Genomic DNA, 24522 nt, shown 5'->3' with positions numbered 1-24522 from the left:
GTCACCGCATTCTTGAACTTATTTTATCTTTAACTCCCTAGAACAAGCGGACTTTCCTTATCAACTTCTTTCTAGAACTCTAGCTGAATAAAGAGTTTTAAAAAGACTCCATCTATTAAACCACCCATCCTTTTGTTATATCCCACATTTCACCCAGATCAGGAGAAACTCAGAAGCTTGCATAAGCTTTTCTAACATTTTGGTTGTTTCTCATAAAAGTATTGTCCAACAGTTGATTAGGGTTTTTCATCACATCTCAGAGATTTTTTTTTCTGATCCCTTGGCCCAGTGTGATGATCTCATTACCTAATGATACCTATGTGTAACCAGTAATGATTGAGTGTAGCATTTATATCATGCATGTTCTGATTATTCTCTAAATTGCAAGATTTGTATTGTTTTTTGTTATTTTATGTGTACAATTCTGAATAAATACTGAAATGTTGAAATAAATTGTCTTTGTAGTTTTGAGCAGTTGTGCATCAACTTTGCTAATGAGCATCTGCAGCAGTTCTTTGTACTCCACATCTTCAAGCTAGAGCAAGAGGAATACATGGCTGAGCACATCAGCTGGACTCACATTGACTTCACAGATAACAGTTCAGCTTTGGAAGTGATTGCACTCAAACCCATGAATATTGTATCTCTCATTGATGAGGAAAGCAGGTTTCCTAAGGTGAGTGTCATGTTTTTCTCTGGAGTTCTGCAGGGAGTAATTAAGATAGATGTGAATTCTTTGAAATCAAATAGTCAACTGGTGGAACATCAAATGGCCTGCATCTGCCATTGTCCTGGATTTATTTACTTTGACCTTTTCTATCTCAATGAGCAGCCACTTGCCCCACCCCAACTAAAACTGTGCAAAATAAAGCTGACAGCCCCCCTGGTTTCTATGAAAATAATGTCAGAAAATAAGCTGACAAAACTGCAAGAGTGGAGTTCTGTAACGAGGGGAAATGATCTATGTTTTAGAATGCTGTAGTTGATATATCAATATGAGTGTGTTCTATATTTTTTGGATTCACCATGTTTTGATATGGATCAGATTAGTGTTCTGGGGTATGTTTTCCATGTAATTTCACCAACAGATAATGAATATATTTTACTTTGTCTCATATTGTGCTTGCTGGTTTGTTTGTATCCAGGGAACAGATACAACCATGTTAAACAAAATCAACATGCATCATGGCAGAAGTAAAATCTACATCCCCCCAAAGAATGTCCATGACACAGTCTTCGGTATCAACCATTTTGCTGGTGTTATATATTACCAGTCAAAAGGTGAGGTAGCTTATTTTTTCTGTTACAAATCCTGCCGATCAGTGCCATCAGGATAACTGAGTTGTAGTTTAGCTGAAGCTTTGTGATGGAGAGGATCAGTGTAAACTGACTGGCAAAGACTCTGTTAATGTGAGGTGTGAATGTGGCCAAGTGAACTGAACTTGAGGACATTACTGGAATCACATGCAAGTGATAAGCTTTCCTTGTCTCTTATCCTCTAGGTTTTCTTGAAAAAAATCGTGACATGCTTAGCTCAGACATAATGCAGTTGGTGCATTCATCCAAAAACAAATTCCTCAGACAGATCTTCCAGGTGGACACAACCATGAATCTGATGCCTTTTGGTCGGGGAAGCGTCCGGCATCTTGGGGTGGACCCCTTCAAGGTTAGCTTCCTGGTATTGACATGAAACCTAATATATATATACACACACATACACACACACACACACACACACACACACACACACACATACATACATCGATAATAATGCTAGTACAGTGCAAAGTCTGTGGTCATGAAAAGTGACATGAATCCCTGCAGTTTTTGTTACCTTTCTCCTGTGAAAAAAGAAAAATGTTTATCATGCTAGTCAGTTGTTTCGGTTTGTCCTGTTCAAAAACCACTTCATTTGTATTCATTAAGCTGTAATATGCTCTCATGGAATAACGTCATAGCATTATTATACTATTATCTATTTAAGAAAACATTACTATTGTGATGGCAACAATGAGGCGTGTGATACCACAAGAAAGCAGTGTAGAAATCTTTGAAACATACCCCATGCAAGCATCTGCATAGTGATTTTAATAGACCAAGAGAGCATCCTGAAGCTGTTCAGTTTCCTAAGCTACCATAGTGTAATTAAAGACCCTCTATGGACATAATAGTAATGTTATACAATTACACAGTAATGAAAGTACTTTGGATTGGAATTTGACTTGCACTTGTACACATATTTTCCAAGTACCCGTCGTCTACACTTGCGATGATCCACTAATAATGCAATATCATTTATATTCTGTAGCAGAAAAAACAGGAAATAATGGTCATATTCTGGTTCTTTTATCCATCTGTTAATTCTATTATTTCTTCTTTTCCAAATTCTATGCTTTTGCTGCTTTTTTACTATCAGTCCTTGTCCAGGTGTGGTTTTGTGCCGTCCAGGACATCTCCACCTGCTTTTGGTCAGGTAAACTGCTTGAAGTAGAAATGCCATAGTAGAAAAAATCATCACCTGTATGCTTAATAGCAACTAGTTGTGCTGATGACAGGAACCATGACATTGGTGGGTTGGTGGGAAATTTCCTAGTACCATACAGGGAATATGGGTAGGCTGTCTGGATAGGCCAACTTTAGGCTTCTAGGACTTACTTTCTTTTTCACTTAAATGTGGAAAATTACCAACTAGGGTAAGGAAGGCAGACAAAGAATGTAAGAACAAAGTGTCTCTCAGTGCATATTCAGCCCATACAAAAACGTCCTGTACAGTACAAAAAAACCCCAGCTGTTATTCATTGCAATATGAGTGGCTGTTAAACTTTTGGCAGTTACATAGCCTTGCTGATCTATTGTGAATCTACCTGGAAATCCCCGTAAGTCCCAGTTTATCTTTTGCTTATTCAGTGCCTAGACATTCAGATTTGTACCATCTAAGTAGAATAATCACAGGATGTCTTAAACCTACACCTGTTGATAGACTCTATAAGCTAGCTGGCATTGCCCGCTCCCCCCGATGTGCGACGGGAATTTGCTGCCAGTTGCGAGAGAAATAAGATTGAACACTGTGAAAGCCACTGACTGTATGGCTATCAGCCTCCTCCCAGTAGACTTAAATCAAGGAAAAGTTTCATAAGAACCACAGCTCCTCTAAATGTTCCTCTAGTAATAGCAAGAATATCCCTGTGGGCAGCAAAAGCAGGCAATTCCAACTGGATGGTCCCCCACGAGGGTCTTCCTCCAGGGGCAAACCAAGAATGGGCAACATGGAAGTCCCTGAACAGACTCAGAAGTGGAGTTGACAGGTCAGGAGACAACCTGGCAAAATGACACTACCTAGAGGAATCTTCTACTTTGTGCGACTGCGGAGCAGAACAAACAACTCCGCTTCTATATGCTTACCCACAATGCCCTGCCTCATGCACAGAGGAAGAATTGTTGAAAGCTACAGACAATGCAGTCGCTGTTGCCCATTTTTGGTTTAAAACTAGTTAGCAGCTTATGATCCCTTTATTTTATTGGTTTTAAACTTATTTATTTATGCAATGCTTTGACACAAAATAAATACATTTATCCTATTGTCTACCCTTTGAGATGATTTATAACAAAAGGATTATAAATCCCATGCAGATATAAGTAAATAGTTGAATCTCTTTTCTCTTTGGCCACAAAGCATAGTCTTGTTAGGTATGATTTGCAGCACCAAAACAATAGCACAGAGAGAGTCTTGTGTCTTCTGTAGCTTTCGCTTGCAGTGCAGTTCTTTCTGAAATCAAATGAAATGTGTGTTCCCCTTTTCATGTCTTCTTTTTTCGTATCTGAATTTGTTATATTTTTGTTTTGCTATGTCTTTTTTCTTTTGTCTTTTGTTGTTTATAGTAATAGCATTTTTCCTAAAGAATGGACTTACCCTCAACTATTGTTTATACAAACTGTCATCTTAACAGTCTACCAATTAATATCTACCACACTATTTTTCAATGCTGGTGTGTGTGTGTGTTTTAAAAAAGAATAAAACCTTCATGCTTTTTGTCGAAATAATTGTTTGCTGCTGAGAGTTTTCATCCAGTAGCAGCAATGTTGCCACTGTCATTGTATTTGCATACTTTTGTGCAAAAGGTTCCATCCTATATTTTGCGTGAAAATTTTACGATTTTACTCAGAAATACTTGATTAATTCTTTTACCGAAATAATCCATAGATTTTCAGAAGCTCATCGTTGTGCCCAGTAGGAAAAAAGATTTTGAAAAATTTTATTGTCATGTGTGGGCCAGCCTTAAATATAAAGAATGCCCTTTCAGGGAAGAGCTTGATGTGTCTAGTTATATTATTATCTGTCAGTTTTATTATAGCATCTTGTATAATATCGGGGAAATTACACACTCTCAGCATTTTATGTCTTAATTGTAAATGGGCACAAAACCAAACATAAAAATGTGTGTTCTGCCAACTGAGACACCATTCCAATAGCATACAGCTGTCCTCAAGAACCTGTTGATGTTAAAGTGGTACCCAAGCCAACTATGTTCCTATTTCCTCCAGGGATCAGACACCACCAAACGCCTGTCTACACTGGGAGGTCAGTTCAAACAGTCCCTGGAGCAGTTGATGAAAATCCTAGGCAGCTGCCAGCCATATTTTATCCGCTGTCTCAAACCCAATGACCACAAGAAGCCTATGGTAATATTTCATTAACATATCAGAATCAATACATGTTAATACCTTTTAAGCCCCATCTACCATATAATGCAGTTTGAAACTGCATTATATTGTCTGTTTAGACCAATGGTTCTCAACCTGTGAGTCCTCAGGTGGTTTAGCCTTCAACTCTCAGAAATCCCAGCCAGTTTACTAGCTATTAGGATTTTTGGGAGTTGAAGGACAAAACATCTGGGGACCCACAGGTTGAGAACTACTGGTTTAGATTTGTATAATGCAATACAGTGCAGTTAAACTGCATTATATGAGTCTACAGTGACCATATAATGCAGTTTGTGTAGATAGAGCCAATGTCTGAAGGGAAAGGAGTTGTTTTTAGTAGCAGTTATATTGTTAGTTAATCATGCATTTCATTAGATTTTACCCATTCAGATGTGTGAATACCTTTATAATAATAAAATAGACCACTAAGTGAAGCAAATTGATAAAATGGGCACGTTCACTGCAAACATAAAGTTTTCTTGGTTACATCCAAGGCAGATTTTTCAACATTGTGCCCTTCATTACATTACATTGCATTACATCTTCTGATACCCAAATCTTAGAGGAAGTCTGCAATAACAGTTTCACAGCATCTTTCTCATATCAATGTTGGAAAAAACAGCAACTGTTCTTGTCCAAACTGCCATGTCCCTTTTATATGACCATTGCCTTCTTTTGAAAAGTGGGGAGATATGTTCTTAACAGGCAGATAGATTTGGCAGAATATTTGGGGTGATGCAGTAGTGGTTGCCTTCACTTGTTTTAGATGAATAGAGAAATAGCTATATTGGCATCCTTTATATAATCAGCACTTATTATGATATTATGAATGATAGAAAATATGGTTCTGAAAGGCACAAATATTTTTGGGATTCATCTATACTGTAGAATTAATGTACTCTTACACCATTTTAACTGCCACATCTCAAGGCTGTGGAATCTAGGGATTTGTATTTTTTAGTTAGGTACTAGCACTCTTTGACAAAGAAGGCTACAACTACAACTTCCATAGCATTGAGACTTGGCTGTTAAAGTAGCATCAAACTGCCTTCACACTACTTTTGTTAGACCAACTCTGCCTAAAATAGTAAGCAAGAGCACTTCCATAGATAATATATATTTACTATGTTGTTTCTGTGGTAAATCTTGTTCCTTGTTTGGTTTTACTTCTAGCAATTTGATCGAGAGCTCTGCATTCGTCAACTACGCTACTCTGGGATGATGGAAACCATTCGGATTAGGAAAGCTGGTTACCCGATTAGATATAGTTTTGCAGATTTCTTTGAAAGATACAAAATTCTGCAACCAGTGTCAGCTCGAGAACAGGTATTCTCCAAGAAGGTTCAGCTTGATTAGTTTTATTTTGCTGTCGGGGTAAGCATACTGGTCTGTAAATTTAAGATGCCTATTTATTGCTATGTAATTATACTGGTAAATATATCTTAAAATCAGACTTAACTTCTGTCTGTTTTATATTCTTTAGTAAAACAGAAATGAGTTCTTTTTTAATGACAACAATGCCAGGGAGATCATCATTTTCAATTTTTCATGACACTGGTTATTGATAAAGAAGTAAAGGGGCCAAATCCAAATTATACTGATTTAAAAGAGGCCATGTCGACTTTAAGATGTTAACTTTGCAGGCACTTTTCATTGTGTGGCTGTGTTTTGAACCTAGATTAAATGTACTAATTGATTTACCTTCTAGTTAAAGAATGATGTTCGCCAGTGCTGCATTTCTGTCTGTGAAAGAGTGATAGGAAAAGGAGACGAGTGGAAAATTGGGAAAACAAAGATTTTCCTGAAAGTAAGTCAAGAAGAGTTGCCTAATAGTTTCATCTTATGTATAATGGTGTACCCACACCGTATAATTATGGCAGTTCAGTCTCACTTCAACAGTGTTGTCTCTGTTCTGTGTAATCCTGGGATCTGTAGTTTGGAAAGTCACTTGAGATTCTTTAGTCCACTTTCCTGAACAATAGAATTTTGCTCCCTTGTCATCAAAATACAAATCCTAACATTCTGTAGGATAGAGACATGGTTTCTAGCATGGTATCAAACTATATAATTGGAAAGTGTGGATATAAAGCAGATATATTCATACACTTAGGGAGAAGCCATAGATTACTAATAATTCAAGCCTGTATTTGATTTTTCAGAAATAAATCCAACTGTGCTTAAAGGGCTTTCACTCAAGTAAGCACTCAGAGGCGTGCAGATTAATAGTGTACTCCCAGCCATGTTTATAACAAATTATATTAAACTCAGTGGTGTTTATTGTACAGTAGAGAATTGTACTGTAAATTAACTGGGAATTCAGCATGGCCTGTCATCTTCATCACCTCCTAAATCTTTAACATATTTAATCAGGGTCAAACTTGATATTAAAGAGAAAGCATATTTCTTCCAATAAACATATTTTTTCTTTCACAGTGATGTTAAAGACATACTCAGAAATACATACTTTATTAATACTTAGCCTTGCAATCTAATCCCATGTTTATTTTAGTGAAAAAGCACACTGCCATCATCTGCTATAATTAAAGAAATGTTTTACATCACTTGAGAAAAAAATCTCTCTAAAATGCCTTAAATGTATTGGCCCACTTGATAGTCAGTGCATATGTCATTTTGTTACATGTAAATTTCATAAGTTTTGCCTGAACCAACATTTCAAAAAAGAGTGTAATAAGAACTTCTCATTTGTATCTCCCTGACTATAAGGAGCTAAAACCAGCTATTGTTAGGAAAATAGATAACTGAAATAAAATAGAGGTCTTTTCATATCGGCGTTTGATTAATATATTGTCAAGGGCATGACAAAAGCCAGCTTGATGCAGTGTGTTTGGGTGTTGGACTAGGACTCTGGGAGACCAGGTTTGAATCTCTTCTCAACCGTGTGAACCCACAGAGTGGCCCTGCGGAGGTCATACTCTCTCAGCCTCAAGGGAAGGCAATGACAAATCCAACCCTAATTTGTCATTGCCTTAGCAAACTCTGTGATTGTCTGTGGAGTTGCTTAAAGTCTTGAAGGCACACAATCGCAACAAATATACTTAATTGCCAAGTAGAACAGCTGAACTCTAGAAGTGTTTGCACTTATTTGTTGTATTTTGTTAGAGGTATTAGTGAAAGAAAAATGAGCCCCCGATGGCCCAGTGGGTTAAACCGCTGAGCTGCTGAACTTGCTGACTGAAAGATTGGCGGTTCGAATCTGGAGAGCTGGGTGAGTAGATCAATAGGAGGAATCAGAAGGTCAAATATAGCTAGAAAAGAGGGCTAACATTTGAGACACCAAATGTGTGTTTACCAGTGTTATTATTGTTATTTTTATGTTATTTTTTTAAATTAGGATCATCATGATACAGTGTTGGAGGTACAACGAGAGAAAGCACTCAGAGAGAAAGCAATTCTAATTCAGAAAGTGATGAGGGGATTCAAAGACAGGTAAACGCATAGTTCAAAATATATCTTCTATGGGAAAAGGTTTTCAGAAGGAGACAAAACAATGAAGGCTCCTGGATTGCCATGTTCATATGCAGTTTAATATAAGCTTTCCATTGTCTCTGCTTATTCTGCCATGGACAGAATGAGAGGAAAGGGAGAAGCAGACCTCAAACAATCCGGTCACCATGAGCCTGTCTGGTAGCCACCACAGCCGCAATTTGAGAAAAACTCGGAAATCTGCAGATATAGAGAAAAAAGGACAAGAATGTGTGTGATATAAAGTGGAAGGAAGCCTCCATTTCCAGAAACAGGCTGCAATTAAACCCAAAGTTGCATATTGTTGCATATTGATTATGCTGTAGCCAAAATGGATAAAGAAAACAAAAAGGGACCCTAAGGTTTTTAGAATGACATTTTTTCAAATATTTCTAATGGATCAAACTTAGCAAACAACCTTCCTCTAACCCAGTGTGATCTGAGTATGGTCAGCAGACATGGAAGACTGCTACACGTCCCTCTTGTAAATAAACAGAAAGAATAATGGACTCACAGGGGCTACTGACTGACCATACATAGATCCTTGAAAATCCCATGGACAAATTTGGTCATTTTTATGTGTGTGTAAATGTACATGTATGCACATTTATAATCAATATAATGTTTAATCAACAAGATTAAGAGAAAATATCTAGATGTTGTGCAAGATAATTTTTGTAAACATCAATTGAAAAGATAATTCAGATTCAACTATTTTACTGAAGAAGAATCACAACCACAAGAGAAAAATTGGATTCTATTTTGATTTAGTGCAAGCACAATTCGTATTTTTTATGAAGCAAGTCCTTAGTCCATCTGTCCACAGAGTACTCATTTTCCATTATCCCCTGTTTATTTTACCATTCCCACAATGTGTACATTTACTAGTGTTTTCATTTTGTGAAAAAAAAAGTTTTTATTTTCATTCCTCCTGCTTGTAGGAAATGTTTTCTTAAGCAGAGACGTTGTGCTGTAATTATTCAGACTGCCTGGAGGGGCTATTGCTGCCGGAAGAACTTCAAGATGGTAAGTGCATCTCTGAAACTTAGTTTCTAAGTGAAGCCTTCAAATCATAGCCACAGGGTTGTCATATTTCCTGCTTGTCCAGGTTTCTTACAGTTTATGGCTGGTGCTGATTTACATCATTTGCAGACCTGGATTCCCATCTCTCTGTCATCTCTCTGTCTGTCTATTGTATATCTGAAAAGGTTGATGACACACAACAGCAAATATATACTGTATCTGTAGTGAGAAATGGAGGGAGCATCTCTTGCATTTGCAGAAGTAAAATTAATAAACATAATTTGCAGGCATTATGCCCCCCGGTGGCGCAGTGGATTAAACTGCTGAGCTACTGAACTTGCCGACCAAAAGGTCAACCGGCCACATGACCTTGGACAATGCTGGCTCTTTGGCTTAGAAATGGAGATGAGGACCAACCCCCAGAGTCGGACATGACTAAACTTGATGTCAATGGGAAACCTTTACCTTTTCTTTGATGCTGTTACATTTTGTGACAGATGGGTTATGCTAAAAAATGAAAGAAAGGTAAAGGTGACATTAAATGTAGTCGAGTCCAACTCTAGGGGGTTGGTGCTCATCTCCATTTCTAAGCCGAAGAGACGGCGTTGTCCGTAGACACCTCCAAGGTCATGTGGCCGGCATGACTGCACAGAGTGCTGTTACCATCCAGCTGAAGCGGTACCTATTGATCTACCCGTATTTGCATGTTTTCGAACTGCTAGGTTGGCAGAAGCTGGGGCTAACAGCTGGAGCCCACCTCATCCCGCAGATTTGAACTGCTGACCTTCCGGTCAGCAAGTTCTGCAGCTTAGCAGTTTAACCTGCTGTACTACCACAGTCATACATGATTAGTACTTGGAAATAAATTGAATAATGCAGTCCTATACACTACATGCTTCCTTAGACATGGATCTGACAGAGGACTCTCTTAATAGTAAAGTGGATAGAATTTTATCCTTAAATGTTTAATTGTAATACCAAACTGACTTTGGAGCCATGTTTCTTAAACTATCTGATGAGTGGGATTGAGAACTTCTCAACCTGATGGACAAGGGATTGCTATTATACCCATTGGCTGCAATTGCTTCTTTCTTCCTTTTTTGGAAATACTCGAATGACCAGTAGCAGATGGTTCAGGGACTAGCACCAATCCATAGATAATAATGTTAGAGAACTGGGAGCAATCAGTGCATTTGTGTCTGTTCTGTGTCCTCCAGTTATGTTCTTTTTCATGCCAATTTTAATCTTTTTGTGACAAAACTGTTAAGTAGACTGCACCCTGGAGAATAAGTTTATCAGTTTACAGCCCCTTTGCATTACTTTTCCTGGGGTTTTCCTTTCTTATTTACATCAGGCTTATATTTTCTATAATCTCAACCTTCTCACTCCGTCCCTGCATTAGATCTTGTTGGGTTTTGAGCGTCTACAAGCCCTTTTTCGGAGCAGACAACTCATGAAGCAGTATGAGGCAGCCCGAGCAAGTGTGATAAAGTTCCAAGCCTTGTGTCGAGGTTTCCTGATGCGCCAGAAAGCAGCTGAGCAAATGAAAGCTGTGTGTGTGATACAAGCATATGCCAGGGGAATGTTTGCTCGCAGAAGTTTCCAGAGAATGAAGAGAGAGGTAAGAATGATTGGATGGCTATGATCACATGGAGCATCATCATAGGAGTGAGAACAACTACATTTGTGAATAGAAAATCCAACAGATGTGACTTCTAGCATCACTGTGGACAAAAATAATTCCATACTCTGCTCACAGAGATGTAATATGAAACATCAACAAAGATTCACCTGGCATCTTAATAGTGAATACATATACTATGGCATAGCCATTTGTGTTTCAGTATATGTATTGATCTTTAAAGTGCTAGATTAATGCCATTACATTTAGCTTGTGTTACTTCATTTAGCATATTTTTATATTTATGTTTGATGGGATGTTGGAATTGCAACCAATGAGATCAGAAGAAATTAAAATTGGAGATATTCACAAGGACATGAGAGTGGTTTTGAGGTTAGATATGTCATAAAAAATAAAAATTCATGAAAGAAATCACACATTTTAAAAGGTAATGGGTTCTTCTCTATTCTTTGCATCACTACGAAAGCATGAAGACCCTAAATTGTTTCCTAATAGCAATAGTTAATGGTTGGAGAGACGAAGGCCATGCCATCCCTGGAAGAATGCTACTTTCCCCCTGATATCCATGTGCAAATGTTGGAATCATAATTAGAGCTAAAGGTTTAAAATCACAGAGCTAAGGAATAATTTGGAAAAATTAGATGGCTACAAAGTGGTAAAACTGGCTTAAGACAATAATAATAAGTTCCTGTTACCTTCTGCAGCAACACAAACTGGAAGCCAGAAGACTACACTTAAAGGATGATAAATACCTTGCTCCAATACTTAGAGAAAAGAAGGTAATGAAGGCATCTCATACAATAGAAAGAGTGGGGAGGTGTAAATTAGCTGCTGAAGATGGCTTACACCCAAAAGGGATACACAGTGACATTTCTATTTTCTATTTTCCTGAGCTCCCGGTTCCAATTAATTGATTTTGTGTTATCTTTATAGGAGTCTCCAGCTGTCCCAGAACCAAAGGGCTATGTCGAGAAGCTAAAGAAACAAGATGTTGTAAACGATGAGCACGAGTATGATGCCATCAGTGACCAGGAAATGGTGGACAGAGTGTTTGGTTTCTTACCCTCATTGATTGGAGGGCAGGAAGGGCAGGCTCCCCTTGGCTTTGAGGCAAGTAGCAAGAAGGGATGGCCCAATACGTCTTGTGAAATGGCATTATAGAACAGGACTGGGCACCATGTGCCAAGAGCCACATGTGGGCCCACAAGTTACTTTTATGGCCCTCAACTGGTCCCAGTACTTAAAAAATCTATTTGATTTTTTAAAAACCCAAAATGTTCTCCATAGTTGGATTCACTAGGTAGAAATTTACTCCTGGCTTTCTTCTTGATTTTTAAAAATCTCTCCTATGTCTAAAGCGGGAAGCCAAAATGTGCTCTCTACACCAGAGCTTTCCAAACTTTTCATGATGGTGACACATTTTTAGACATGTATCATTTCACGACATAGTAATTCAGCTTTCCTAGCAAACTGAAGGTTAACTCAATGCTTTATAAGATATACGTGTAATAACGAAATATATGGGGACACAACATATCTCATGAAAACCTGTCATTTATATGTTCAAAATACCTCATATGATTTATAAGATAATAACATACATTTTCAAGATTTTTGTCACTTCTCGTTATGTTCGCACGGCACACCTACACACTGCAGGTAATACGTTAACATATCATGGCACAGTTTAGAAAGCTCTGCTCTAGAGGTTGTCAGGGGCACTTAAAAAGGTAAAGGTTTCCCCTGGCATTAAGTCCAGTCATGACCGACTCTGGGGGTTGGTGCTCATCTCAATTTCTAAGCCAAAGAGCCGGCGTTGTCCATAGAAACCTCCAGGTCATGTGGCCGGCATGACTGCATGGAGCGGTACCTATTGATCTACTCAAATTTGCATGTTTTCGAACTGCTAGGTTGGCAGGAGCTGGGGCTAACAGCGGGCGCTCATTCTGCTTCCGGGATTTGAACCTGGGACCTTTTGGTCCGCAAGTTCAGCAGCTCAGCGCTTTAACATACTGTGCCACCAGGGACCCCCAGGGGCACTTAGAGTTACATTTTTACTTTAAATTTCAGGGAATGTGTCTCTCTCAGATCCCATTGGGAAGTAATATACCCCCCCCCCCCAAACCACTGGCATTTGCCTATCCTTGATATAAAGATACCTCATAGAAGAAATAAAAGGTGATGCAATGGGTTAAACCCTTGTGAACTGCTGACATGAAGGTTGGGTTGCTGACCTGAGGATGCTGGTTTGAATCTGTTACATAGGGTGAGCTTCCATCTGTTATCTCTAGCTTGTGGGGACATGAGAGGTCTCCTAGTAACACATCCGGGCGTCTCTTGGGCAATGGCTCTGTAGACAGCCAATTCTCTCACACCAGAAGCGACTTGCAGTATGTTCTCAAGTCGCTTCTGACATGATAAAAAATAGAAGAAATAGTTAGCTATGAGTCTACTTGTTAGTAGATGACATTAACACAGAAAAATACATTTTCTGTGGTGATGCAGAGAGCAGAAGATACTAACTGCAGTAGAGACATAACCATGTCATGCTTTCTGCTTCTTTGCCCTGAATGAAGGATCTGGAGGCAAAAACACAGAAGCAGAAGCTGAATGAGGTGGACCTGGATGCTATCCCCATGATCATGGAGCTGGAGGAGGAGGAAGAGACTGATGATCAAGCAGAATACACATTTCCCAAATTTGCAGCCACTTACTTCCAGGGATCCGCCACACATACTTTTAGTCGACGGCCACTACGTCACCCATTGCTCTACCATGATGAAAAGGACGATATTCTGGTAATGTTTGCATTTTTATGTATAGTGTTATTCATTCACACACACCAGGTATTTTATTCAAGCTTGAGGTGATTTAGAATGAAACCATGCAAAGAAAAGACAGTATTCATTTCAAAAATCTAAAAATATGAAATACACAAATGGTACTTTTAATGGCTGGAAGTGACAGTAGCCACTGTAAGATTGTTAAAAGAGTGTAATTTTAACCAGCTGTTAAAAAGCCAGTAAAAAGTGTGCTCAGTCAGCTCCCTGAGGAGGGATTTCCAGGACTGTCTTGCTATTACATATAAGACTTTGTTTTAAAATGTGACCTTGGGTGCATCTACACCAGGTATGGGCAAACTTTGGCCCTCCAGGTCTTTTATTTATTTATTTATTTACAGCATTTATATTCCGCTCTTCTCACCCCGAAGGGGACTCAGGGCGGATCACATTACACATATAGGCAAACATTCAATGCCTTTTAACATAGAACAAAGACAAACAAACATAGGCTCCGAGGGGCCTTGAACTCATGACCTCCTGGTCAGAGTGATTCATTGCAGTTAATTGAAGCTGGCTTGCTCTCCTGCCTGCGCCACAGCCCAGGCCTGAAATCCCAACTCCCAGAAATCCCAAGCAGCTTACTGCTGTTAGGAATTGTGAAAGCTGAAGTCCAAAATACTTGGAGGGCAGAAGTTTGCCAATGCCTGATCTACACTGTAGAATTAATGTAGTTTGACATCACTTTAACTGCCCTGTCTCAATGCAATGGAATCATGGGAGTTGTACCCATGTGAACAGGAGAAGTGCTATTGCAAGTAAGCCTCTGCGACGGAGCTGTTTGTGTCAGTGATAGGGTTGCAGCTGAAGGCCAAATGCGCCCTTTTGCCCTGGATGTCAAAAGGGCTCTGGGGATGCCCCCGGGTTTTATTGGGATGGTGCTGGAGCAGTTGAACTCAGCACATGTTCATGGTATCGTATGTACACTGTAAGCCTAAGATTAAATTAACATTTTATAAACTGTTCTGAATGCCTTTGTGGCTGAGGAGCGGGATAAAATGTTTCTTAATAACAACAACAATTTCAGTCCACACATGCAGTTACACACAATATCCAAAATTTCAGTCAAAATTCAGTACACGCATGGACAAAATACATTTATTTCTTCTTGTATCTTTCATTCTGGCCTGTAGATGTTAACCAAATGTATCACAGAAAAACATAAAAATGTCTTACATCTATCCTGCCCTCACCAGATATCTTTTGCTATATGGACCACCATCTTGCAATTCATGGGTGATTTGCCAGAATCAGTAAAGAATACCAGCAGCAAAAGCACCTCTGAGGTGACACAGGTTTATGATAGCTTTGGAAGGAAGAGCCACCTGCAGCCTTCAGGCAGCTACAGTCCCGATCTGGTAAGAAGGAGGTGTTCCTCACTATTGGTAACTTATTTAAAAAAAGAAAATGAGAAAACCCTCATTGTTTTTTTTTTTTACTTGCCCCATGCTAGAAAATCCCATCCACACCAATTTTGTACAATATACCTCACAACCTCTGAGGATGCCTGCCATAGATGCGGGTGAAATGTCAGGAGAGAATGCTTCTGGAACATGGCCATACAGCCTGGAAAATACACAACAACCCTTTGTACAAAAATATTGGGCAAGGCCCTGCATTGACAGAACTGTGATGACAGCCAAGATCATTCTTAGGGCAATTGTAAAGTAATGCTGTGCTGTTTGCTATTTAATGCAATGACTGCCGAAGTTGTTCCCTTTTGTGTACATCACCTATTTTCTTTGTTTACATTATTTTGTGTTTTTTTATGAAGAGTAGTGCAATCATTACTTACCTTGATTATCCAAGTGGCTAAGAGCAATGTTTGCTCTAATTTTCTTTTACATTAAAAGACGGTCCTGGCCAGCTCACAGCAGTGCATAACTATATCTGTTGTTTTGAGTTCCATCCATACTTCAAACATTTCTAAAACCATTCCAGTGTTACATAGTGTAATGAATAATGTATTGAGTACTGTGGTATTACCATTTTTTTCGTGTCAGGAGCGACTTGAGAAACTGCAAGTCACTTCTGGTGTGAGAGTATTGGCCGTCTGCAAGGACGTTGCCCAGGGGACGGCTGGATGTTTTACCATCCTGTGGGAGGCTTCTCTCATATCCCCTCATGGGAAACTGGAGCTGACTGACGGGAGCTCACCCTGCTACCCAGATTCAAACCTCCAACCTTTTGGTCAGCAGTCCTGCCGGCACAAGGTTTTAACCCATTGTGCCACCAAGGGCTCCATTACCATATCATATCATAGGTGATTGCATGATTGTCTCTTTCAAAGGTAGAGTTTTGGCGGTGGGTCCGTAAGTGACTGTGAAGACCTGTTCTGGATCCACATGATCTTTCACAATAAAGACATAGATTTCCAGATGGAAGGTGATTACAACAAGAATTTGCTTGACACTCCTTCCTCTTGGCACATTTCCCCCTTTTGCCCTATATTCACCCCATGCCTCTTCAAAATTCATAGGAACATTGGTAACAGCTGACCTCCAGTTACAAGTGCCAGGGCTTCCCAGTTCTTGGTGTTTATTCCACATTTTTAAAGGTTAGCTTTAAGGTTAGCTGTGGCATTACAGGCACGTTCCTTTGGAGGCTTTGTAATGAGTAACAAATTACTATTCAAAAGTACCTGTCCTTGAAAGTATCTTATAACCCTTCCTATCCTGGAAAGTCTGTGTACCAGCCAAATACTAAATTGCCTTAGAATCTACAACATGCAGATTGAGGTCTCACCCCATGGGGATGCCTGACTGGAGCCTTTGGGTCAAGTCAAGGCTCCAGTGTGAGTCTCCCAACTCCTACCAGTTACACAGCTGCCAATCTTATACCTGATTGCTCTCTTGTCATCTTGGAGGTGCAAGAAAGGGAGGTCATGGAGTACTGCTTTACACAAGTCGTGCATTGGACATAGAACAGGGGGTCTGGGTTTGAGTGACCAAAATCAAAGGAATTTTCAAGATTGTTCTTCCATAGTGTAGCTGGAACTCTGGGGCTTAATTGTTAACTTCCTGCAATTAGTCTTGCAGAGTTGAATTGCTATAATTAATGGGGACAAGCTTTCTGTCTGTGGTGGCACTATTGTTAATTGTAAGCCATTTTAGTGTTGCAAGAAAACTGGGTCATAGTTCATTAGGACTCGGTGGAATAAAAAAGAAATCGCCACATTCCATGCACATGAGTCAGTACATGATTTATAATAGGGAAAGAGTGTCTAGCATTTTATAATAGACAGCTTACTTGCATGACTCCCATCTTCTTTCATTGAGGGTAGAAATTCTGACTGCTGTACAGGATAGTTATAGCAGTGCTTTATGCAAATCCTCTGCTATATTAGGGAGCACCTTGTTCTGTTTTTTTACTCCCTAAAATATTTGCTGTAATCAAATCTATAATTTTAAATTTTCCAATATTCATTCTCAGCCCACCCCTTGCTACTTCCATATTCCAAATGTTAACATCTTCCTAGTGTATTTACCAGAGCCAGAGTGATGTAGTGGTTTGAATGTTGAACTGTGTCTTTGGAGACCAGGATTCAAACCCCACTCAAGCCTCAAAACTTACTGGATGATCTTGGGCAAGTCATATTTTCTCAGCCTCGGAGAAAGGCAAAGGCACCCTCCTCTGAACAAAGCTTGCCAAGAAAACACGGTGATAGGGTCGGCATAGGGTCACTGTAAGTTGGAAGTGATTTGAAGGCACACAGCAACAACAAGTGCCTCATGCATGTCCCAAAATCTCATGCACTGCCGAACCATAATGGTGTCATTGTTCGTCTTCTCCTCCTTCTTGTTCTTCACAGCACACTGCCCAAGCAGACTGTCACCAGTCATCATGCATCAAATTCTGTTTTACATTTTTGATATTACTAGCTATTCTTTTTGAAGAACTGATTGAATTTGAAAGCATGGAAACTTTATGAACAGCAGGGTAGCCTCAGAATATAGGCACAATATAATTCCACCCATTTGTTTATTTCCTACAATAGAACCAAGGTTACCGTATGCTTATTATTTTTTATCACACACATTATGGGCAACAAACATTCCCATCTAAATCCCAATCAACATTCCTATAATACAGTAGAGTCTCGCTTATCCAACCTTCGCTTATCCAATGTTCTGGATTATCCAACGCAGTCTGCCTTTTAATAGTCAATTTTTTGTAGTCAATGTTTTCAATACATTGCGATGTTTTGGTGCTAAATTTGTAAATACAGTAATTACTGCATAATGTTACCATGTATTGAACTGCTTTTTCTGTCAATTTGTTGTAAAACCTGATGTTTTGGTGCTTAATTTGTAAAATCATAACATAATTTGAGGTTTAATAGGCTTTTCCTTAATCCCTCCTGATTATCCAACATTTTCGCTTATCCAACTCTCTGCTGGCCCATTTATGTTGGATAAGCGAGATTCTATTGTATTTATTTTTGATGTTTGTGGATAATAGTGCTTGAAACGTTGGAGAAGGGATTCTAGTCTATGATGGTTTCCCTCACAGAAATGTGCACTTAGTTCCTTTCTAAGTTTTCTGTAGTGCAGTAATTCTCACTCTCTTTTGAAGATCAAAGGCAATGATTCTGATAAAATGTCTTTACCTTAGGTGGATAACAGAAAAGACAGCAAGTTCGCCAAAGTAATTTCATCTGTGAAGTTAAAACAGAATTCCAAGATGACAGGAAAGGTAGGTTATCCATCATGTCTCGGCCGATTATGGCAGCTCATGCTCAAATACCCGACCCTCCAGTGTAGGATGTCTATCAATCGCTAGGTGATTACCCGTCCTATTTGACAAATGTATTGTAAAGAGAGCTGATACAGTGTCTTGATTTTTATGGCAAGGAAGAGAGGATGAATTCAGCTTTACTGAGAGTTAGAAAAAACAAGACAAGATCTAACTGCTCTAAATATTATGAGAAAAATGGAAGCAAGTCAAAAATAAACAAGAAATTAATCCTGTACTTCTATACACACTTATTCAGTTTCACTAAGTTCACTGATTAGGTTGACCACCTAATCAACAATAAACATGAGTGAACATTAGGATTTAGAGTAAGCCCTTCACATTCCCTGAGATTAGAAATGGAAGACTGCTTTGAAAAACTGCAAATTGAAAACAATGCTAATTTTTATGTGAAAGAACACCTCTCTAAGAGTCTCTTTATCCTCCAGTGCAACTTTATGGTCAACATCTGGTGGAAATTCATCTTAGAACTGCAGTGCAGGACCCAGAGATGCCTAGAGAGACCAAATCAATCAAATTCACTGAAGTTAGACCCACAAATGTGGAGGGCTAACATTCATAGGCTTTTATAAAATAAGGCATTTAACTATGGGCCACATATTCACTGAATCACTTTCAGGACAGAAATGAAGTTAAGAGGTGGATTAGTATGGACTACATTGCAGAAACTAGTAAGGCCTTTAAAATATACAAATATATTTTTAATTTCCGTTTTTAAAAAAAGAATGATAAGGTTTTTTATAGAATCAATTGTGGGAGGAGTGTTTGATGAGTAGAGATAAAATGAAGTTGGACCTCATAGGATAGGAACAAAATAAATTGGGTAACCATAGCCTATTAACTTGGCTCAAATGGGAAATAAAGCTCTAGAATAGATTTTAGAGGAAATAATAATCCAAAGATGTCAGAAGGCTTTGTAACTTAAAGACAGTGAATGTGGAGTTTTCCATTAGGAGCAAAATATAGAAGGAACTACATAGGATCAGTTAAGGTGCATTTAGAAGGAATGTGTGTGTATGTATGATGAGATTATTGTTGTCATCTTATATAACAATGTTATCAATTGTAGGTGTTAGTATTCTATCCGCAAATTAAGTGTTTGGTCTGAATCCAATTTTTCATTTCAACCAGAATAAGTCCACTGAACCAGTGGGACTTCTTAAGTAAGCAATTCTGTGAGTTTCATTAAACAATATGTTTGCTCTGGTAGGGATTAACGACTGATTGAGCCTTATGTTTTGAATTACAATCATCCATATGTAAAAGGAGGTTTTTGGCTTCATTTTAGGTGGCAATCCAAATGACTAATGGGGAAGATACGTTTCGAGAGGAGAGTTCTGCATCAGAGGGGCCTACGTCCAACCTTGAAAAAGTGCACTTTATTATTAACAATGCTATTCACCATCCTGATATCAGGTATTTAACTGGTGTTATGAGGAAACCATCTGTTTTACAGTTTTCACTGTATTGTTTGCTGATATATTGTGTGAAATGTACATGAGTAGCCCAGGGACTAAGAAGAAGCTTATCGTGCCCTTTTTTCTTTTACAGAGATGAGATTTACTGCCAGATTTGCAAACAACTCACTGAGAATAACAAAAAACAAAGTCGCAATAGAGGTTGGATCCTCCTGGCACTCTGTCTTGGTTCTTTCTCTCCTTCAGAAAAGTTTGAGAAGGTATTATTGTTCAGGAGTTGTTTACTCCTGCTGATATTCAGTGTAATTAATCAAATATTAATAAAGCACACAGCAATTTAAGTTCTGGAGACCTTGGCCATTAGCCCCATAAGCAATGTTTAATATTCTATATGCTTTCAATAATTACACTGGTGTCTAACTAATATGGCTCCATTAATTTGCACTCCCTTCTTCCCTTCCATTTAATGTTTATCCATCTAAAAACATCAGATTTGGGTACCTTAATGAGATAGCTTGCTTTTAATTCTGTTTTAATGAATTCTGTTTTTGAAAATCCAACTTGAGAAAGCTTCACTGATCAATTTTGGTAAACTTGAGAATTTCTCTCCATAATTTTACGGATTTTAATATGATCTTGACGATGTTGGATTATAAAAAGATTAGTACATGTCCAGGATTGTGCCCTGCTTCCCTTGTCTAACAGTTGAGAAGTTTATATAGAGGTACAATCTTGGCCATAGAGTGCCTGAGGTAAAAAGTCCTATATTCTGTTATCTCTGTCTACTCCCCTATTTTTATTATACACATATTCCTCATGCTATCATCTTTTCTAAAAGCTCCTGATTTTAGAGGGTTTTTAAAATACTGGTAGCCAGATTTTGTTCATTTTCATGGTTTCCTCCTTTCTGTTGAAATTGTCCACAAATGAACAAAATCTGACTACCAGCATTAAAAAACTAAAATCAGGACAGTAAATAAAGAACACCACTCAGAAAACAGAGGAATTCCAGACATGAATCAATCAGGGCCAGCTAACACCTCACAACAAAGGATTCCCCCAGACAGTAAGCAGCCAGACTTTGAAGCTAAAAGGCTATTCAGTGCTAATCAAGGTGGCCAATTGCAACATTCACACCTGCCTCAAACAGACAAGTGTTCTTTCTCCCACCCTGGACCTTCCACAGATATATAAACCTCCTTTGCCTAGTTTCCAACAGACCTCACAACCTCTGTGGATGCCTACCATAGATGCAGGCAAAATGTCAGGAAATAATGCTTCTGGAACATGGCCATACAGGTCGAAAAAACCCACAGCAACCCAGTGATTCTGGCCATGAAAGCCTTCGACAACACATAAGATGTACTGACTTTAGAACCAAAGCAGAGATTCTGGGTTATATGATTGTTGCATTGACATGCGCAGCGTCAAGAAAAACCTTGTGATTCCATTTTGTCTCCTGAAGTGGATAATTTTAACAGACTTCCATCAATAGAGAGCTATCCCAGGAAGTGATCTGACTATGACAGTGTCCGAAGGACTATTTTAGCCCCATCAGGCCATCCCTTTTGCACTTGGTTCAAAAACCAGGTGAGGAACGCACCCTATCTCTTAGTTGAGAATGAGCTACAAATTTGACTAATATACTCCACTAAAATTATTAGTTTTTGGACTGGACTGTTTAACATAGCCTCAATGTGGATGTTGAAACCGCCCAGTACAACTACCCTGGTAGATAGAGCACCATACCTGTGACCATCTCACCAATTCACAAAGGGAAGCCACCAGGCAATCTTAACAGTGATTCTTCTCTGTTCTATCTTCTTAGGTCTTTAAATCCTTCCTAAAAGTCTCTTCTGCTTTATATTTTCAGTACCTGCAGAATTTCATCAGGTCTGGTCCATCGTTGAACGCATTGTATTGTCAGGAGAGACTGAGACGAACGTTAATGAATGGAACACGTTCTGAACCACCCAGTTGGTTGGAGCTGCAGGTATATACTGCTTCTATTCCATTTAAGTGTCTTTTTTCTCACACAGATAAATTATGTCCATGTTCTTGTGACATATGACAACTAGCCTCCTTTTGGTCTAGGAAGTTATTCAACACACATCCAAGTCATAAAAGCACTGTCAAAAAACTGGGACAGGAAGACCTTTTGGACCTCCAAAAAAACCCCCAATCATTATAGTGATAAATTGGTTCAAATCCCCAGGCTGTTATCCAGTCTGGATAAGCTCTTTGTTAACTCAGGTATGGCTATGCAAAAAGCAATAACCCAGCAGGACTACAGGACTCTAGTGTGAAAACAACCTGGATAATGCAGTTCCTTCTTACTATACTATTTCTAGGTGAGAGTTATGGCCAGTTATAGTTCAGCCTTAACACCTTATAAGGTGTTAGCACGGAATAATAGAAAACTGCCTCTGTTTGTCAGAGTTTCTTTCACTTGCCTTTCAGGCTGCATTGAGGAAGAAGCCGATTGTCTTGAGTGTGACCTTGATGAATGGCAACAGCATCACAGTTTTAGCAGATTCAGCCTCCACTGCAAAAGAGATCTGCCAGATGGTAGCTGATAAAATGCAGCTGAAGGATACATTTGGTTTCTCTCTCTACATTGCTTTGTATGACAAGGTGAAAAAAATTACTACTGTTTGCATCCTTACGCATGGGTTTTACTTCCACAGCCAGTTGCACAAGTCATTATTGCAAGAAGGCAGTGATTAAAAAATTAAGGACAAAATACGGCCCTTTTTAAGTTAATACAACTATAGTATTTGTATTTCACCATGAGTTGATTGTGGTATCCTGATCATGGTTAGCAATTATATCATTGCATGTGATAAAATACATATGTTTCCTTATTGCATGCAGTCAGCCATGTTCTTATGATTCAATTCACACAAGCTATCCAAATAAACACATTTAGTCTGAATGAATAAAAGATTCTTGTGGCTTAAAGAAACCAAAAAAGCAGTTTCTGTATGTTCCAGTTCAGCTTGAATACTCAATTGCAGAATGCATCAATCATTCTGGACTCAAAGTTCAGGGAAAGAAATGTAGTAGTAACATGGAAGTTTGTATTATTTACACAATGGTATATACTAGGGATTTCTTCACTAACTTTTTTCTTGCAGGAAGGAATGAGTAATTATAGCAATTTTCTTCTTGCTGTGAAAAAGTTATCCAGACTGGACAAGCTCTTTGTTAACTCAAAGAGTCACATTGCATATTTACTGTACAGAAAAGGTTGCTTTTGTTCAGAAATATTTCCTGTGCAGGAAAAGCTGTTTCCTATGCAGAAAATAAATCCTGAATTGCAAGTAATCCCACCAATCTAGGGTTATTCTTGTCTAGGTTTCTCAACAGTTGAAAAATATGTATTTCGATTATTTAAAAATATTTTTGAATTCTTTCCACTTCTAATACTGTATATACTAAGATGCATATTTGTTTATGCATTTTCATCTCACTTTTAAATGTATAGCTACCTTATTCTCTACCGCTCTATCTCTCTGCGGTCTTCCTCCCATAGTCAATGTAATGTAGTGTTTCAACCCACTCTGAACAAAGTTTCTTTAGTGATTATTTTGTTTTTTGTTTTTTTATAATTTTTATTTATGAGTTTTGAAATACATAAAAAAGAAAAGCAAAAGTAATAGTAATAATAATAAAAAATAGAGATAGAAAAAGAATAACAACTGCAACCCTAAAAATAATAATAGACTAGACAAAAATACACATATAACCCAATTTTCCCAATTTTTAGTGATTATTTCGTTTCATCTATACCCTTTCCCATTCAACAGCGCAATGAACAAAAACTAGGCCATGATCTCCCCTTCATGCATTACCTTACTGATCCCTAGTGATAAACTAGGCATGGGCAAACTTCGGCCCTCCAGAAGTTTTGGACTTCATCTCCCACAATTCCTAACATCCTACTGGCTGTTGAAGTCCAAAACACCTGGAGAGCTGAAGCTTGCCCATGTCTCTGATCAACCATAAAGTATGGTATAATTTTCATTGATCTTTGTAACTGGTATCATTGCTATGATGCTTTCAGGGGCATTTCCCTTTGGTTATTAGCTAATGAATGAAATGAACAATGTGCCTACCCTTAAAATGGACAATATCCCTTTTGCTAGTATTCGTCACTAGGCAGTGGACGGGAACATATCATGGATGCCATTTCCCAGTGTGAACAGCAGCAGAGGGAGAAGGGCGGCCATGAACGCCACACTCCCTGGCGTTTCTACTTCAGGAAGGAGATCTTCACTCCTTGGCACAACTCTAAAGAAGATCCTGTCAGCACTGAGCTTATCTATCATCAAATCATCCGTGGCATCCGGTATGGGGAGTACCGCTGTGAAAAGGTGGGTTTTTATTCAGCTATGACAATGTAGTGGCAAAGACACATAGGAAATAACTGATCTAGGTACAAATAAGGTTGCATTCAATGTTAAGTTAATGAGCTGCTTGCCCAACAGATGTTTTGTTTCCCTCTGCTTCTCCTTACTTGCCTCTTATCCACTCCAGAGGATTTTCAGTTCTACTGAGCAGGTTGTGGGTGGAGGGATGATTCAGTTGGCTGATGAGAGGACATTACTGTATACAATTTATAATAACCTGCAACTATGGAGTGTCAGTTGTCCAAGAC

The 24522-nt window shown here is 38.7% G+C and overlaps 1 protein-coding gene across 1 annotated transcript in view; it reads left to right on the top strand.

The window, feature by feature from the left end:
* Nucleotides 1-24522, top strand: part of myo7b (myosin VIIB) — a 54967-nt gene that overhangs the window by 14499 nt on the left and 15946 nt on the right. The window contains exons 13-32 of the mRNA XM_062976401.1: nucleotides 466-676; nucleotides 1146-1281; nucleotides 1503-1666; nucleotides 2417-2473; nucleotides 4543-4680; nucleotides 5875-6027; nucleotides 6410-6508; nucleotides 8054-8148; nucleotides 9126-9210; nucleotides 10610-10828; nucleotides 11554-11658; nucleotides 11783-11959; nucleotides 13426-13647; nucleotides 14886-15047; nucleotides 18304-18384; nucleotides 19733-19860; nucleotides 19996-20122; nucleotides 21736-21855; nucleotides 22323-22496; nucleotides 24011-24238. Of these exons, the coding sequence (XP_062832471.1) occupies nucleotides 466-676; nucleotides 1146-1281; nucleotides 1503-1666; nucleotides 2417-2473; nucleotides 4543-4680; nucleotides 5875-6027; nucleotides 6410-6508; nucleotides 8054-8148; nucleotides 9126-9210; nucleotides 10610-10828; nucleotides 11554-11658; nucleotides 11783-11959; nucleotides 13426-13647; nucleotides 14886-15047; nucleotides 18304-18384; nucleotides 19733-19860; nucleotides 19996-20122; nucleotides 21736-21855; nucleotides 22323-22496; nucleotides 24011-24238 (2881 nt within the window). The remainder of the gene's footprint in view (nucleotides 1-465; nucleotides 677-1145; nucleotides 1282-1502; nucleotides 1667-2416; nucleotides 2474-4542; nucleotides 4681-5874; nucleotides 6028-6409; nucleotides 6509-8053; nucleotides 8149-9125; nucleotides 9211-10609; nucleotides 10829-11553; nucleotides 11659-11782; nucleotides 11960-13425; nucleotides 13648-14885; nucleotides 15048-18303; nucleotides 18385-19732; nucleotides 19861-19995; nucleotides 20123-21735; nucleotides 21856-22322; nucleotides 22497-24010; nucleotides 24239-24522) is intronic.

The sequence above is a fragment of the Anolis carolinensis genome, chromosome 3 (genome assembly GCF_035594765.1).
Source record: "Anolis carolinensis isolate JA03-04 chromosome 3, rAnoCar3.1.pri, whole genome shotgun sequence".
NCBI classification, from domain to species: domain Eukaryota; kingdom Metazoa; phylum Chordata; class Lepidosauria; order Squamata; family Dactyloidae; genus Anolis; species Anolis carolinensis.
This window is presented reverse-complemented; position numbering and strand designations above follow the sequence as displayed.